The sequence below is a fragment of the Elephantulus edwardii genome, unplaced genomic scaffold, assembly GCF_000299155.1.
Source record: "Elephantulus edwardii isolate Elephantulus edwardi_28Jun2011 unplaced genomic scaffold, EleEdw1.0 scaffold00061, whole genome shotgun sequence".
NCBI classification, from domain to species: domain Eukaryota; kingdom Metazoa; phylum Chordata; class Mammalia; order Macroscelidea; family Macroscelididae; genus Elephantulus; species Elephantulus edwardii.
Genome location: NW_006399811.1, coordinates 1,003,326 through 1,020,712, shown reverse-complemented (window position 1 = coordinate 1,020,712; position 17,387 = coordinate 1,003,326). Strand labels below are relative to the sequence as shown.

The window sequence follows — 17,387 nt, the reverse complement described above, 5'->3', positions numbered from 1 at the left end:
TCACAATTACTTGCTATGCATCAGAGAGCTGCACAATGACTAAATATGACAAAAGAATTGATGCTTTTGAGTTGTGGTCCTGGAAAAGAGTCTTGAATATACCATGGACCACCAAGAAACCAAATAGGTCTGTCTTACTCTCCAAGTTTCTTGCTGGAGGCCAGGAGTTTGAAGCTCCATCTCATATATTCTGGACATGTGGCCAGGAGGGATTGATTCTTGGAGAAGGACATCATGCTTGGAAGGGTGGAGGGACAGTGAAGGAGTGGACAACTCTGGATGAGATGGACTGATACAGTAACTGGGGAAACGGGGGTAGGTGTGTTGGAATTAGTGAAACTAGCTCAGGACAGACAGGCTTCAAAGCTGTTGTACACAGGGTCGCTGTGAGTCGAAGGTGAGAAGACACATAACAATAACAACAACAACATTACCCTGACAAAGGATAGTCATAACCATTTGCCATCCTGATTTGGATAATCAGGCAAAGTATTTTCTAATACTAATATTTTTATTTGCTTTGGATATATTATAGTCACACATTCACAACTTTGAATAAAGTTTTAGCTCTTAATTCTGCATTTTTTTCTTTAGGTCCAATTTAGAAAGGCAGTTTAGGCATTAATTTGTAAGTAAAAAGAATAAAGTTAATTTGCTATCAATCAGATTCCTGGCTTTTATATATTCAGGACTTGGAAACCTATTCTGTAACCCTGAGCAAGTCACTCAACTCTTCTTGGTCAAAGTATGCACACAAGAGTATAAAAAGCCCACACAGTTATGAAATGCTCTTGATTTTCAAGTATTACAAGTAAGTCTTTGAAGAGTGAAAATCCAGCTATGCATTTATATAAAATGGTTGTGTTATAGGTTAAAGATTACATTGTTGTGTTTTACACATAATAAATATTTTTGTTTTTCTTAGAACATTATTTTTCATACTTATACTTCAGTTTCTTGATGTTTAAAATGTTTAGACAGAAACAGAAATTTTTATGTAAAAATGAACCGTAACATAAAACTTTGTTTGGTTTATATTCATGTCCATAAGCTTGTACTTTTGAATACTCCAAGACTTATTTTAAGATATATTTTTATGAAGAAGTTCTGCTAATATGATGGTTAAGTGATCAGTTGTTAACAGAAAGACTGTTGTTCGATTTAGCAATCTGATTCTATAAGTTATAGCCAAGAAAACCCTATAGGGAAGTTCTACTGTATAACCCGGGGTCATATGAGTTAAAAATTGTCTATGTGACCCACCACACGCATGCACACACGTGTGCACACATGCGTGCGTGGGCATGCGCGCGCGCGCACACACACACACACACACACACACACATACACACACACACATCCAGCAATCTATACCTTCTAGGAATGTCAAATATTTTGATGGGCAAAGTAAGATATAGCTATATACAATAGAACTCAATTATAGGGAAGAGTAAAATAAATGAAGGCAGCAACCCAAGGAACTAAAAAAAGAACAAACAAATGTAGATATATAAGGAATCTTGCAGAAAACTGCAACAATGACTGGAAACCTTAAGTCTCTGTAAACTTTCATTAAAATTAATTTAGAAAATATGCTACTACCTTAAAAGCATAATATAGTAAAGTTTTATCATTTTTCCATTATGTGAAAAGAATCTCAAACATCATATATAAAGAACTACTTTATGAAATAAAAATTCCATTTTTATAGAAATTTTGTTTATTCTTATTTTTGGAATATAACATATTACTAATAAAAACACTTCAAATTAATTCATAGACCTGTATCAGGTAGCCTCTGGCCATGATGTATTAAGTTATAATAAACATATTTTGACAATTTTTAATATCACAAATAATATGTACTATATATACTTTTGTAGCATGTAATGTGCAGATCTTATCATTCCTTGATGCATTCACAATGCTTAATTTTAAATTTACTGTTCAAAATACTGTCAAAAGCAGGCTATGCCTGGATCTACAATGATCTGTGTATCAAAATACATCTGTAAGTTTACAAGTAACGCAAACAACCCTGAAAGATAAATTAAAGACCACATTTACATAGACCCCGATAATCAAGACAATAATATTAAAAACTTAAAAATAAAGAGGATCTAATTTGCAGCAAAACCCATTTATGATGGAAACCACAAAATGGAACTGTGTCATAAGTTTGGTAATTATTTGTATTGTGAATACATATTATATAGTCATGGGGATGTTATAACTGTATTTATGCAAATTTAACCACCTCATTTTACTTTCTAGTAATTATGTATGCCTTAATATTTCATTCCTCAAAATAATAAAACGGAAATAAAAATGTATGCTCAATAAAAATTCAAGTTAATTTTTTGATTGGTGGGTATTTATAGCTGAATGTTACAGGGAAAATTCCCTTATGATTATTTTAAGTAGAAGTTGTTCTCTCTTTTGGTTTACATAGGAAAGATGGGAGTCACATTACCTCACAGAGCAGCAAGTCAATGATGTGGAAAACCATGCAGAGAGGAAACTTGGCAGTGAATAGAGTGAGAAACCACTGGGATGCATACATATGAGCTTCCAGGTTCAGATCACAAAAATGGCTGTGCAGGTCCGGTAACTGCTCCTAAAAGTCAAAGTGGAAAATTTAGGGAGAGGAACACAACAAACGCTTTATCTTTTGCCACAAATGCAACTTATGCCAAGCTTTTTACAGTCATTCTTTCACCTTATTCAGCTTTCATTGCATTTTCTGTAAGTAAACTTAAGTAATGGGAGAAAATGGGAATTGAGCATATGACAGATAATTAAAGGAAATAAAGACAACTTGTGATGAACAAATAACAAAAGCTATACCTTGCTTGCTCAACATTTCTTAAGCTCAAGGAACTAAAGAACAAATTCACACCTTGAGTTGCTATACTTAAGGATGCTTTCAGCAGAATATGAAATGATCCAGAAAGTATTAAATGAAGAGGAAAAGAGTATACAGAGTCATTGTACCAAAAGGAATTGGCAGACACAGAAGAATTTCAAGAAACAACATATGAGCAAGATGGTGATGAAGGAAGAAGTTCAAGCTGCTTTGAAGGAATTGGCAAAAAATAAGGCCCCAGGGATTGATGTTATACCGACTGATGTATTTAAACTAACAGATGCTGCCCTGGATATGCTAAGTTGTGCCAAGATCTGAAGGACAACCACTTGGCCAACTGGCTGGAAGAGACTGATATTTGTTTCCATTCCAAAAAAAGGTGATCCAACAGAGTGTGGAAATTATCAAACAATATCATTGATATCACATGCAAGCAAGATTCTGATGAAGATTATCCAAAAAGAGCTGGAACAGCACATTAACAGAGAACTGCCACAAGTGCAGGCTGGGTTTAAAGGGGTTGTGGTACTAGGGATATAGTAATGTTAGATGGATCTTGGCTGAAAGCAGGGAATACCAGAGGAATGTCTATCTGTGTTTCATTGATTATGCAAAGGTGTTTGACTGTGTGGATCATAACAAACTGTGGCTGACTCTGAGAAGAATGGGAATCCCAGAACACTTGATTGTGCTAATGCGAAACCTATACTTGGACCAAGAGGCAGTCGTCAGAATAGAGCAAGGAAACACTGCATGGTTCAAAAATTGGGAAGGGTGTATGCCAGGTATGTGTCCTATCTCCATACTTTTTCAACCTATACACAGAACAGACTATCCAGGAGTCTGGTCTGTATGAGGAGAAGTGTGGCATCAGGATTTGAGGAAGATTCATGAACAATCTGCGTTATGCAGATGACACAACCCTGAGTGCTGAAACTGAGGAGGACCTGAAGCGCTTGCTGCAGATCAAGGACTACAGCTTCCAACATGAATTGAGGCTCAATATCAAGAAAACAAAGATTCTCACTACTGGACCAATTGGTAGCATCAGGATGGGTGTTGAAAAGATCGAGATTGTTAACAGCTTTAAGTTTGCTTGGCTTCACAGTAAATACTCTTGGCACCAGCTGACAGGAAATAAAAAAAAAACAAACCACCAAATATATTATGATGGGAAAGTGTGCTATTAAGGACCTCTCCAAAGTACTCAAGGGCAATGGTGTCACTCTGGAGACTAAGTTGTGCCTGATAGAGGCCATGGTCTTTGCAATCACTTGAGATGCATCAGAGAGCTGTACAATGACTAGGGAGGATAGAAGGAGAACTGATGCCTTTGAGCTGTGCTACTGGAGAAGAGAACTGAATATACCATGGACTGCTAAGAAAACAAACAGGTTCATCCTGGAGAGGGTAAAACTAGACTGCCCCTTGGAGGCAAGGATTCTGAAGCTTCATCTGACATACTTTGGACAGGTTGCAAAGAGGGACCAGTCCTTGAAAAAGGATGTCACGCTTAGGAGGGTGGAGGGACAACACAGGAGGGGAAGACCTTTATGAGGTGGATTGACTCAATAACTGGGGTAATGGGGGTAAGTGTGTTGGAGGCAGTGAGATTGGCACAGGATAAAACAGGGTTTAGGGGTGTTGTACATAAGGTTGCTATGAGTCGCAGGTGACTTGACAGTACACACCACCACCACCACCAACATCCCTTGGCTCAATGATCGTACTTCTTGATAAATGTTTTCTGTGATAGAACACCTGCAGTTTAATGATGTTAGACGTCCATGAGACCAGGGAGATGTCAGGTGATTGAAAGTTCAACTCCTAACTATCCGGGAAGGAAATACGTCCTTTCTTTGGAGACTTTCTAATATCAACAGGATCTGAGTACTACATCGTTTCAGTACATGATGGGGCAGGTGGCAAAATCACCAAAATATAACCAAACTTGAAAAGATTATTTTACTAAAAATGGTTAAGTACAGAAATTGTGCATATGTACAATGTGTGAACATGGGTATTTTCAACATGCCTTTATGCTAGCCTTATTTTTGCTCCAGCAAATGCTATCCCACAAGCATGAAAGGCCAAGCAAAAACAGTAGTTGAATACCTATTCCCATACTGAAAAACAAACACAAAGACAGGAAAAGTCCAATTTTGTTTTTATAAGCAGATTAAAAAACCCCAAAACCAACCGAAATCCCAAAACCCCAATTCTTAGAAAAGATATATCATTTAAAAAATATTTACATATGTTCACAATGTACTTTACAGTTGTTGTTGTTGTTGTTAGATGCCATCAAGTCACTTGCATCTCATAATGACCCTATGAATAACAGCTCTGAACCTTGCTCTATCCTGATCCAACCTAATTGTCTCTAACACACCTACCCCCACTACCCCAGTCACTGAGTCAGTCCAGGGTCTTCCTCCTTTGCGCCGTCCTTCCGACCTCTCAAGCATTAAGTTCCTCTCTGAGACCTGATCCATTCTTGGAGCATGGCCAACGTATATCAAAGCTTCATAATCCTGGCCTTCAATGAACAGCCTGGTTTCACCCTCTTTAGGATGAACTAGTTTGTCCTCCTGGAAGTCCATGGTATATTCAATACTCTTGTCCAGCACCACCAAGAGAGGAAGACTCTGGATTGACCCACTGACTGGGGTAATGGGGGTAGGTGTTAGAGACAAACTGGTAGTTCTTTGTTAATGTACTGTTCCAGTCATTTTCTGGATAATCTTCAGGATTTTTTTAGTGAGTGATATTAGTGATATTGTTTGATAATTTCCACACTCTATTGGGTCCCCTTTTTTTGGAATGGGAATAAATATGGATCTCTTCCAGTCAGTTGGCCAGGTAGTTGTCCTCCAGATTTCTTGGCACCAGCTGGTGAGCATGTACAAGGAAGCATCTGTTTGTTGAACTATGTCAACTGGTATTCCGTCAATTGCTGGGGCTTTATTTTTTTGCCAAGTCCTTCAGAGAAGCCCATACTTCCTCCTCCATCATCATTGCCTCTTGATCATATGTTCTTTCTTGAAATTCTTCTGTGCCAGTCAATTTTTTTGTGCACAATGACTCTGTATACTCTTTCCATCGTCTTTTAATGCTTCCTATATCATTCACTATTCTGCCCATAGCATCCTTAAGTATTACAGCTCGTGGATTGAATGTGTTCTTTAGTTTCTCCATCTTAAGAAATGCTGAGTGAGTTTGGGCCCTTTTGATTTCTGGGCTCCAGTCCTTTGCAGATTTCATTATATAATGTTTTACTTTGTCTTCCTGAGCTGCCTTTTGAAATCTTCTATTCAGCTTCTTAATTTCTTGATTTCTTCCCTTTGCTTTGGCTTCTCAGCACTCTAGTGAAATATTCAGAGTCTCTGACGACATACATCTTGGCCTTTCTTCTTTTTCAATCTTTGTAATAACCTTTTGCATTCTTCATGGATGATATTCCTGATATCCTCCACAGCTCATCTGGTCTTTGCTCACTAGTGTTCAAGACCTCAAACCTGCTCCTAAGTTGTTTTTAAATACAGATGGGATAGACTAAAAATCAAATTTTGATTCTTGTGTATTTGATTTGACCTTCTTTAGCTTTAATTTGAACTTGCATATGAGTAATTGATGGTCTGTTCTGCAATCAGCACCTGGCCTAGTTTTCACTGCTGATAATTCAACTTCTCCAATGAAACGTTCAACAAATTTAATCAATCTGATTCCTGTGTACACCATTAAGGTGAAATCCATGTATATAGACTGTGTTTATATTTCTTATTTCTTATAAAATGTATTCACAGTGAATAAATAATTTATTGTGCAGAATTCTATCATTCTATTCTCAGTCTCATTTCTGTCACCAAGTTCATGTTTTCTGGCCTTCTTCCTGGTTCCCAACTTACACATTCTAGTAACCCATTATTATTAATTTATGTTGGTTGCATGTTTGATCAATTCCTGACTGCAAAAGTTGGTAGAAATAAACTATTTCTTTCTCTTTAACTCTGGTTATCGGTGCATAAATTTGAACGATAGTGGTATTAATGGGTTTTCCTTGTATGCGTGACTAATATCCTGCCCCTCACAAACAATATTGTACTTCAGAATAGATCTAGAAATGACCTTATTAACTATGAAAGCAACCCTGTATAAATATTTGAAGAAACAGAAAGTTTTTTGAAGAAGTAAATGATAAAAAGACTTATTTGATAGAATTAAATTTTTTTCAAAATTTTATTATTTTTTGTGCATGTACTGTCAAATTGGATCTGACTGGTACAGGAGGAGATTGTCACTCCTCCAGCAGAGCATCTGGTGGATTTGAACAGCACACCTCTGGGATTGCAGTGTAGCTTCCTGCCACTAGGCCACCAGAGCTACCTTAGAATTAAATATTTTTTAAAAAGTCTATTCTTAAAGTTCTGCATCACCTGGTTCTACACAGTTTCTCCTTTCAACGCTTTTCTATCACTGCACTGATAGCTTATTTCCAATTTCAATTTTTTAAATGTCTTCTTCATAATTAAGGTATTCTCAGTATTTTAAGATAGGCTCATTATAAGCTTTCAAAGCAAGGATAAGGGCCAATTCTGCAAGTTAAATTTGAAGCTGCAGAAGATGAAAACAAGTCTAGAATAGTCAAAACATGACCTTGAGTTTATCCCATCTGAATTTTAAAAAACACTTCAACAACAGGTTTGATTCATTGAACACTCATGACTGAACACCACTATAGCTGCCAGATGACATCAAGGAGATCATTCATGAAGAGAAGACCAATTAAGATGTGAGAAGAGATTCTGAAACTTGTTCTTCTTCAATGCAGAGAAGTTAAAACAAAAGGAAGAAATGATGATATAAAACAGCTGAAAAGATTGCAAAGAACAGCTTCAGAAGACACAGTAAAAAGTATTATAAAAAATGTACCAATACCTTGAGTTAGAAGACCATTAGGGAAGAACACACATGTAACATTTACCAGGCTACAATAATCCTTCAAACATCAAGCTGTAATACTTTAGAATTCTATGGGCAAGATATTAAATGATTCCAGAAGCATTACAATAAGATTGGAAGGATATATAAAATCACTGTTGCACGAAGAATTGGTTAACGCTGAACCATTTCAGGATATGATCGAGAACCAATGGAACTGAAAGGGAAAGTCCAAGATACCCTGAAGGCCTCCACAAAAAATAAAGCCCAAGGAATTTATGGAATACCACTTGAGATGTGTTTCAGCAAATGGATGCAGTCCTTGACGTGATCACTAGTCTATGCCAAGATATTTCAATAGCTAAGTAGAAAAAAATAAAAGTTTGTTTTCATTCTAAAAAAGATGATCTAATAGAATGTGGAAACTGTCAAAGAATATCATTAATGGGACATGCAAGTAAAATCTTGCTGAAGATGATTTATAAATGGTTTATTGATAGTGAACTGCCAGAAATTCAAACTAGATTCAGAAGAGACTTTGGAACAAAGGATATCAATGCTGATGTCAGATGGACTTTGGCTGAAAGCAAAAATACAAGAAAAATATTAAGTTGTGTTTTACTGACTATGCAAATTATTAACTGTGTGGAACATACAAAATTGTGGATAATATTGAGAAAATGGGGATTCCAGAACACTTAATTGTGCCTGTGAAAAATTCTTACAGAGACCAGTAAGTAGTCATTCAAACAAAACAAAGGAGTACAGCATATTTTAAAATAAGAAAAGATATGTGTCAGGGTGCTGTACTTTCTCTATACCTATTCAATATACTGAGTATACTGAGCAGATAATTCCAGAAGCTCTCCTAAATTAAGAGGAATGTGGCATTAGGATTGGTGAAAGACTTAACAAGAACTTATATTATGCTTATGACACAACTTTTCCTGCAGAAAGTAAGATTTGAAGCATTTATTAAAGAAATAAAAAGGTTGCAGTATTCAACATGGATTACATACCTCAACATCACCAAAAATCCTTACAATTGGATGAATAAGTGACATCATAATAGAAAAGAGAATGATATTGTCACTGATTTTATTTTGTAAGGTTTAATAATCAACATCTATAGTAGTATCAGTAAAAAAAATCAAAAGATGTGTAGTACTGGGCTAATATGTCATCAAGGTACCTCTTTAAGTACTAAAGAGTAAGGGTGCCAATCTAAAAACTAAGGTGCACCTGACTCATCATGATATTTTAAATTGCTTTGCATACATGTGCAAATTGAACAATGAACAAAGAAAAATTAGGTCTTTGAATTGTGACATTAGCCAAGACTACTGAATGTACCATAGAGAGCAGTGCTGCCTAAAGAACAAACCAATCTATTTGGGAGGAAGTGCAACCTGAGTGTGATCCAGAGGCACGAATGGAGAAAATTTGCCTCATATACTTTAGGTATGTTATCAGGAAGGGCCAGTCCCTGGAAAAGGACATCGTACCTAGAAAAATAGAGGGTTATTTAAAGAGAAGAAGACCCTCAACAAGATAGACTGGCACAATGTCTGTAACAATGGGTTTGATCTTGGAGCTTATGAGGCTCATGGAGGATAGGGTAAGGTTTTGATGCTTGGAAAAGCGGCGCACGGAAGAAAAACCTTCAGCAAGACCAACTGTCAAAGTGACTGTGACAATTAAGCCAGGTGTGTTGGAGATGGTGAGGCTGGCTCAGGACAAGAAAAAGGTTCTCAGCCATCATTCAAAGGGTTGCTATGAGTCGTACTTGAATTGAGGGCACATAACAATAACAACAACAAATGAGTCAATGCTGACTTGAGGGCACCTAACAACAACAACTTTCACACATTCCCTTTTTCCACTAAAGCTGTCTCTTTACTACATATTCTCAGACTTAACACCCTGTGCCTCTAGTCTGCAGGTCTCCTATTGGTTTCATGTCTTCTTTTGATACTTATGGATGTCTTCATAGGGCATGTTAAAGAGCTCTCACCAGATGCCTCTACTTTGTCACCTCGTAACCTTCTTCCCTATGTTACTATTTCCCCAAAATGGAATAAATCCATCAGCTATGAGTCAGTACTGATTTGGCAGTACACAACAACAACATACACATTTCCTTCACATTTATTTCTGATTTCTAATATCGACTCGATGGCACTTAACAACAACAACAATGTAATATGTGAAGTATATAAAAATATATTCTCTCGCTCTCTTTGTGTGTGTATTTACACACAAACGTGCACGTGCGCGCGCACACACACACACACATTTATAGCTGTTGTTATGTGTCATCAACTCACCTGTGACTCACAGTGACCCGATGTCCATTAGCTCTGAAACCTGCCCTATTCTAAGCCAATTTCATCATCTCCGACGGACCTAACCCCATTTCTCCAGTCACCGACTCAATTCATCTCATCCTGGATTTTCCTCTCCTCTGTTGTCCCTCCATCCTTCCAACCATGATATCCCTCTCCAAGGACTGTCCCTCCTGGCCAAATAACCAAAGTATATAAGATGGAGCTTCAAAATCCTTGCCTCCAGGGAGCAGCCTGGTATCACCCTCTCCAGGACTGCCTGTTGGTTCTTCTGGCAGTCCACAGTATGTCCAACACTCTTCTCCAGAACCACAACTCAAAGGTATCAATCCTTCCCCTATCAGCCTTAATCCCTTATCCAGCTCTCAGACACGCAGCAAGTAAGAACAAAGACCATGGCCTGGATCAGGTGTACTTTAGTCTCCAGACTGACATCATTGTTCTTCATACTCTAGAGAGATCCCTGATAGCAGAATTTCCCAGTGCATTTGGTCTTTTGATTTCCTGACTTCCGGTGCCAAGAGTGTTGATTGTGGGGCCAAGCAAGCTGACGTATCAACAATTTCAGTCTTTTCTTCTCTGTCCATCATGATGCTGCCACCTTCTCATAAAGTCCAGCCTTATGAATTATCTGTTCTGCATATAGATTGAAAAGATATAGAGATAAGATGCATCTCTGACGCACTTTTTTCCTATACCTGAACAGCCTTCAAAGTGCAATTTTGCTTCTTTGCTACCAAAATTGAGAGTTTCACCTCTGTCAGCTGATGGAAGCCAACGCTGGATCCAGCAGAAAAATAGGCTAACCTCCCTTGGACGGGGAAACACTTAGCCGCCATCCTCTGCTTTCAAAGGGCCATTTTGCCTCTTTGCTTCTACAGCTTAGGGCTCTCAGGCCTGTGACTCTCAAGCCAAAAATTTTAAAAAGGGGGAGTGGGATCAGTAATATGAAAGATCCTGTCAAGACATCACCTTTATCTAGTAGAAGACTGATGTCCAGAGCCTGCCACTGAAAACACACACACACACACACACACACACACACAGATGTCAAAACCAAAACAACAATTTAGCCTGGAATCAAGAAATTACTTGAAAATACTTGAAAATATGTCATTCTATTGCTGGTATTTTATATTCTTTCATCAATATTTTCCTATCTTTTCCATGTGTTCTCTACATATGAAACCAAATACGGTGGTAGTGGTTGCGTACTGGAGAAAGTGTTTAAGTATCCTCTATTTGTATTCAATTTATGTACATATCATCATTCTTCAACAAACAAACATAGTAATACCCTCAAGGCCACAACACAGTACATCCTCACTTCAAAGTGTATAAAATTATTAATTCTGTTGTTGTTAATGTGCTGTCAAGTGAGAACCAACTCACAGCTGACCCTCTAGAAGGTTTTCAGAGGCCATCAATCACACAGGTGGAGAAAATGACCTTTCCACCTTGGAGCACCTGATGAATTTGAACTTCATGCCTTTGGGTTGGCAGCACAACCTCTTAGTGTCTTGAATTCATGCTGTTATTGTTATGTGCCATCGAGTCACATGCGCCTCACAGTGACCTTATGTACAACGCTCTGAAGCCTGCCCTGTCCTGAGTCAGTCTCATTGACTCTGACATACCTACCCCCATAAGCTCAGGTACTGTGTCAATCCCTCACATCTGGGGTCTTATTCTGTTGTGCTGTCCCTCTACCCTTCCAAGCATTATGTCCTTCTCCAAGGATTGGTCCCTCCTTGCAACATGCCCAAAGTCCAATGACATTATTTAATCACATAGTCAAATTGCTAAATAAATATATTATGATCTTAAGACCAGTGTAAGCACTGCTAAGAAATGAAATACATTTCTACTTTCTATAATACTCCACTGAATTTCATAATGCAGTACTTCTTATCAACTTTAACAGACTTTTTAATACGACTTATCAGATTCCAAACTGATATACATTCTTGATTTTTATTTACCTGCATCAGTCTCTCCAGCTGATAGAATTTGCAGTGAAGATCTTCAAAGTTATTTTTGTAGAGGTCTCGCAAACCATAGTCATACATGATTTTCACCAAAACACAAAATGCTTGTTCTTCTGGCATCTATAGGAAAACATATACAGAACTTTATTGTATGTATGTATCCGAGAAGAATGTCAGAAAAGTGCCTTCATGTTATTAAGTTCATGGTATAAATGGCTCAAGATCTCTAGTGAGTGAAGCAATTCCTTTCCAGAGAGACAAAAGCATAACTTGAGTTCAAAGTTTTCATCCTCCTTTCTCTGAGTGAATCTCATTATTTTCTAAATTTAATAACCCTAACATTTCGGTAATCTTAAAGAATGGGAAATACAAATAGAAATATTAAAAAAGAAAAACTGTGAAATATCAAAATTAGGATATAAAGTAAAAAGTTCTACTATTACTCATTCCTGTTGTTATGTGCCATTGAATCTCCTGAGACTCACAGCAAATCTGTGTACATTAGCTCTGAACACTACCCTATCCTCAGCCAATCTCATGGTCTCTAACACACCTAAGCCCATTTTCCAGTCACTGACTCAGTCCATCTCATCCAGGGTCTTCCTCTCCTGCACTGTCCCTTTCCATCCTCCCAAGCATACACTAATTCTGCTTGTGCTTCTCAACTCCTTTTGCCCTGCCTCATAACTGCTCTTAATGGTTTTTCCATGTATGCTCCTACTATTTCTTATTCAAATAAGTGAAATTATGTTTATTATTTCCCCTTTCCTATATAAAAGATAGTGTTACGTATATGCTGCTGTGCAACTTAGACTTCCCCCCCTTAATAATATCACCAAAAACTCCTCCTATTAATGGATATTTGGACTGCTCCTAATTTATCATTAATACCTGCAATAAACCCCCTTTGCATACTTTTGTTCCTAAGCATGGAAAGACTACCAAAAGAAGGGGCTGTTGAACCATAGGGTAAATGCATTTTTAATCCTGATAGGTTCAACTTTCCTTCTCTAATTTCCTTGTTAACATACTTTTCTTTCTATTTAAAAGAGTTTTTCAGGACAAAGCCTTGTGAGCTCTTATTATTGACATTTAATTGACCAATAATACTTAATTTTTCACCCATCTTAGCGGTGTTTTAATCTGAAAAAAACAAAGTCTGAAGTCACAAGAACATATCTTTAAATTGATTGCAATAAGCTAGAAGAATATGGTGAGGAAGACCTTTTCAATCCATTAAGGTGTTCCAGTGGTAAAAAGCTGCACAGAAATCCCAAAGGCACACAGTTCGAATCCACCATATGCTTTGTGGAAGAAGGTTAGGAAATCTCCTCCTGTGTCATTTACTGCCTCTGAAAACCCACAAGAGGGTCAGCTATGAGTTGGTTTTGATTTGACAGCACACAACAAGTAAACACATTAAGCAAACAGAGAAAGCTATTGTCTTCAGATGTAACTGTTAGGCAAAAAAAATCTACTTTAAATGTCACATCTCTCATAGCCTGGGCTTGGCTGATTATACTATTTAACATTTTTGTCAGATATCTTTGTTAAACTAAGTCCATACTTGAATAACTGAAATAGAGTTCTATTAATCGATTTAGAAATTGTTGTTATGCACCATCGAGTCAGAGCCAACTTACAGCTAACCCTCCTGTGGGTTTTCAGAGGCAGTTAATCGCATGGGAGCATATTTCCCATCCTTCTCCTTTGGAACAGCTGGCAGAATTGAACCCTGTGCCTTTGGGATTACAGTACAGATTCTTACCACTAGACCATCAGATCCCTCCATTTAGAAACAGAATTGCTTAAATTTCTATCATATTTTCTACTTATAAGCCATGTAATACCTACATTTACTTATTTTCATTGCAACTTAATCAGAACTGATTTAGTTAACTTCCAGCATGTTTTCAAAGGCTATAAATTGAAACAGAAAAGACAGTCCACCATTTCTCCCACAGAGCAGCTGGTGGATTCAAACTGCTTACTTGTGGATTAGCAACACAACTCCTTACTGCTAGGCTACTAGAGCTCATTAATATATAAATTAAGTAAAATCTCCTAACTTAACTGTTTTCATTCTATTCTTTCAATATTTGCTCTTATTTTTTTAAACCAAAGAACTATTTTTATCTATGAGCTTTTAAAAAACTCATTCCTCTTTGATCCCAACTATTCAAGTTAGCAAACACTTCTCAGCTTCAATCCACAGATATTTAGAATATAAGTATACTATACATATTACCAAGAACAAGTGTACAATTGGTTAAAAAAAGATCCGCAGGGTGAACCCACTGGCTTCACCTCAAAGGAAAGATTTGGCAGTCTACTTCTATAAAGATTACAGCCTTGCAAACCCTTAGAAAGTGTGGTTCTGAGTTGGAATGACTCCAAAGCAGTGAGTTTAGTTCTTTCTGGTGACTTAGTGGAAAGGGATTGCACTGCCAACACAAAGGCATACAGTTCAAATCCACCAGCTACTACGTGGGAGGAAGATGAGCAATGTCCTTCCATGCAAGTTAAATGCCTATGAAAACCTGCTAGAGGGTCGGCTGTGGGTAAGTTTCAACTCAGTGGTGCACCACCACCACCACAACATTGCGTTAGCAATTCTAGAATTGAAGTCCCAGGTGACATTTACTTGCACATATATCATTTACAATGCCTCTTTTATCCTCAAATTATAATCCTCTTCATATCTTCTCACCCAACAAAGATGTCTACTCAGAAGGCAGTAAAAGGAGCTGTATGTGAGAGAACTGTGGCCAGCCCTTAGAAGTTCATTTGTTCAGTGACTCGCCTTTTCTGAGAAAATGGTGATGAGTTCAATATTTTTCCATCGGGTATTTTATTAAGAGGATAATGCTTTATTTCTTTGACTGTGGTAAACAAAAGGCTTAAATGCTTCTTGGCATCCACACATGCAGTCACCGAGCAGATTGGATGCCCTCCTGTACCCAGCACACAGGCACTGGGGGCAACTTGCGGATTCCAAGCTAAGAGTAAGGCCTCCTCAGAGGAGCCACCCACCTATCGGAACAGTGGAAGAGTAAACAGACAACTTCACTTCAGTTTGATGCAGTCAGAGAGGTCCTGGAATAGAAGTGACAGATGTAAGGAGAGGGACATAACTACACCTAGGGGGCAAGCAGAGGAACAGCCACAGGTAAGATTAAGAAAATGGGGTCAAGTCAGATCAAGATAAACTGCCAAGGACAATCAAAAATGGGCACAAATGTCTGCCTTATTTTGAAGCTGAAGTTGTACCACCACCCAACCAGATAAACTACACTGTAGTAAATACCTTACTTCTAAAAAGAAAACCACCAGAAAATATAAACTTGACTCAAATATAATTGGGCGGGAGGGGTGGGCAAGCAGAAAAGTGCAACAATGAATGAATGGAAATCCAAAGTCTCTGTAAACTTTTATAAAAATTAATTAAAAAAATAAAAAAATTAAAAAAAAGATGCTTGAATATTAACTGACAGTTCTAGCTCATATTTCTTTTAAAAATACAGTTCTATTGGGAATAGCAGCCTTGAGAGTAGGGAACTCTGGTGGTCTAGTGGTAAGAATCTGTGCTGCAATTCCAAAGACACATGGTTCAAATCTACCAGCAGCTCTGCCGAAGGATGGGCAATTTTCTGTTTGATTTACTGCCTCCGAAAACCTGCAAGAGGTTCAGCTGTGGGTTGGTTCTAACTTAACAGCACACAGCAACTGTCTAAAGAGTTAGTATTCCTTATCCTAGCCTTAGCAATATACAAACATGTTGAATTTTTGGTTTGTGTAACACATGGAAATAGTAGATTAAACCTATAAAATTGCAGTTCAGCTGGTGGAGTGGAAATCAATACTGATTATCTGCAAAGATTAAGGCCAGACATAATGAGCTCTTAGGGGATATCAGATATTATCTCAACATGAAATGGACTACAATGAGCCTCTATGGATCTAGAAAAAGGTTGCCAACAATTAAGTGAGTAAGTAATGTGACATATGTATAACCCTTTAGAAAATGGAAATGGAACCTTCTTTTTTTATTTCAACAGACTAAATGAGACTTGCTGGTATCTCTAGTTAGGTTTCTTGCTTGATTAAGTTTTCTTTGTTATTGTTGTTGTGTTTTTGTTTTACTAGCATCAATTAAAGTAAGCATACAAACTTGCAAAAATGTGAAAGGTTTTAAAACTGAAAACAAGTTTCTATGAGTATTCAAACTAACACATGCTACAACACGGGTGAACCTTGAAATATACTAAATGAAAAAATGTGAGCACAAAGTCCACAGAACTAGTAGGACTAAGGGAGCTTTGTCACACTGACTTAAAGCCTCTGAGGTCAAAGATCCTCTAGGCATGCTTGAGAAAAGTCCTGACTGAAGAACTCTATCCTGTTTCCCTCAACTGTAATCTCTTAACTTCCTTAATAAATCCCATAATCATTATGTCTGTCTATCTATCTATCTATCTATCTATCTATCTATCTATCTATCTATCTATCTATCATCTATCGTTAATCAGTAAGTACTGAATGATATTTATATCCAAGCTCCAGCAGAACAGGAAATGAATACCTTGAGTTGTAACAGTAGTTTGGTTTTGAAGGATAAGACAATGCATGTTTAAGGACCACACTGTACTTGGTCTTGTGTCAGTATCAGGCCTGTACCACACACTCCCACCTCACATACTCTGGCCATGTAATCAAGGAGGGCCAGTCTCTGGAGACAGACATGGTCTCTAGTAAAGCAGAGAGTCAGTAAAGAATATGAAAATCTGCAGTAACATCCTGTCACAGTAGCTACAACAACTGATTTAGGCCCAGTCGTGATTGCGAGGATGACACAAGCTAGGACGGGGTTTCATTCTGTTGTGCACTCACAGGATCATCAGCTGACTCTACACCACCTAAATAACACTGACTTCGGTGTCTCCGGGTGCCACAAAAGGTTGGAGATTTGTGTCCATTAAGAAAATGCTCAAAGGAAAGGTCATGTGGCCTGCGTTTAGAAATATTCAGTCACTGACTTCCCAATGAAGAACAATAGGGGTCAACACCACCAGCCTGTAAAGATTAAGCCCGTCCCACTTCCATCAAGTTGATGCTGAGTCATAGCGAATCTCTATCAGGCTTCTGAGGTTGTAAATCTTTTTTTTTTAATAATTATATTTTACTAATTTTCATAAACATTTACAGAGATTTTGGGCTTCCACTCATTCATTGTTGCACTATTCTCTC

General features: G+C 37.7%; 1 protein-coding gene across 2 annotated transcripts in view; it reads right to left on the bottom strand.

Annotated features, from left to right (window-relative positions):
- The window catches only part of RABGAP1L (RAB GTPase activating protein 1-like), a 966,320-nt gene that overhangs the window by 378,859 nt on the left and 570,074 nt on the right, over positions 1 to 17,387 (bottom strand). For both annotated transcript variants that reach the window (XM_006887704.1, XM_006887703.1), the window contains exons 15-16: positions 12,135 to 12,260; positions 2,474 to 2,617 (exon numbers count right to left, since the gene is read on the bottom strand). In XM_006887704.1, coding sequence (XP_006887766.1) covers positions 2,474 to 2,617; positions 12,135 to 12,260 — 270 coding nt within the window. The remainder of the gene's footprint in view (positions 1 to 2,473; positions 2,618 to 12,134; positions 12,261 to 17,387) is intronic.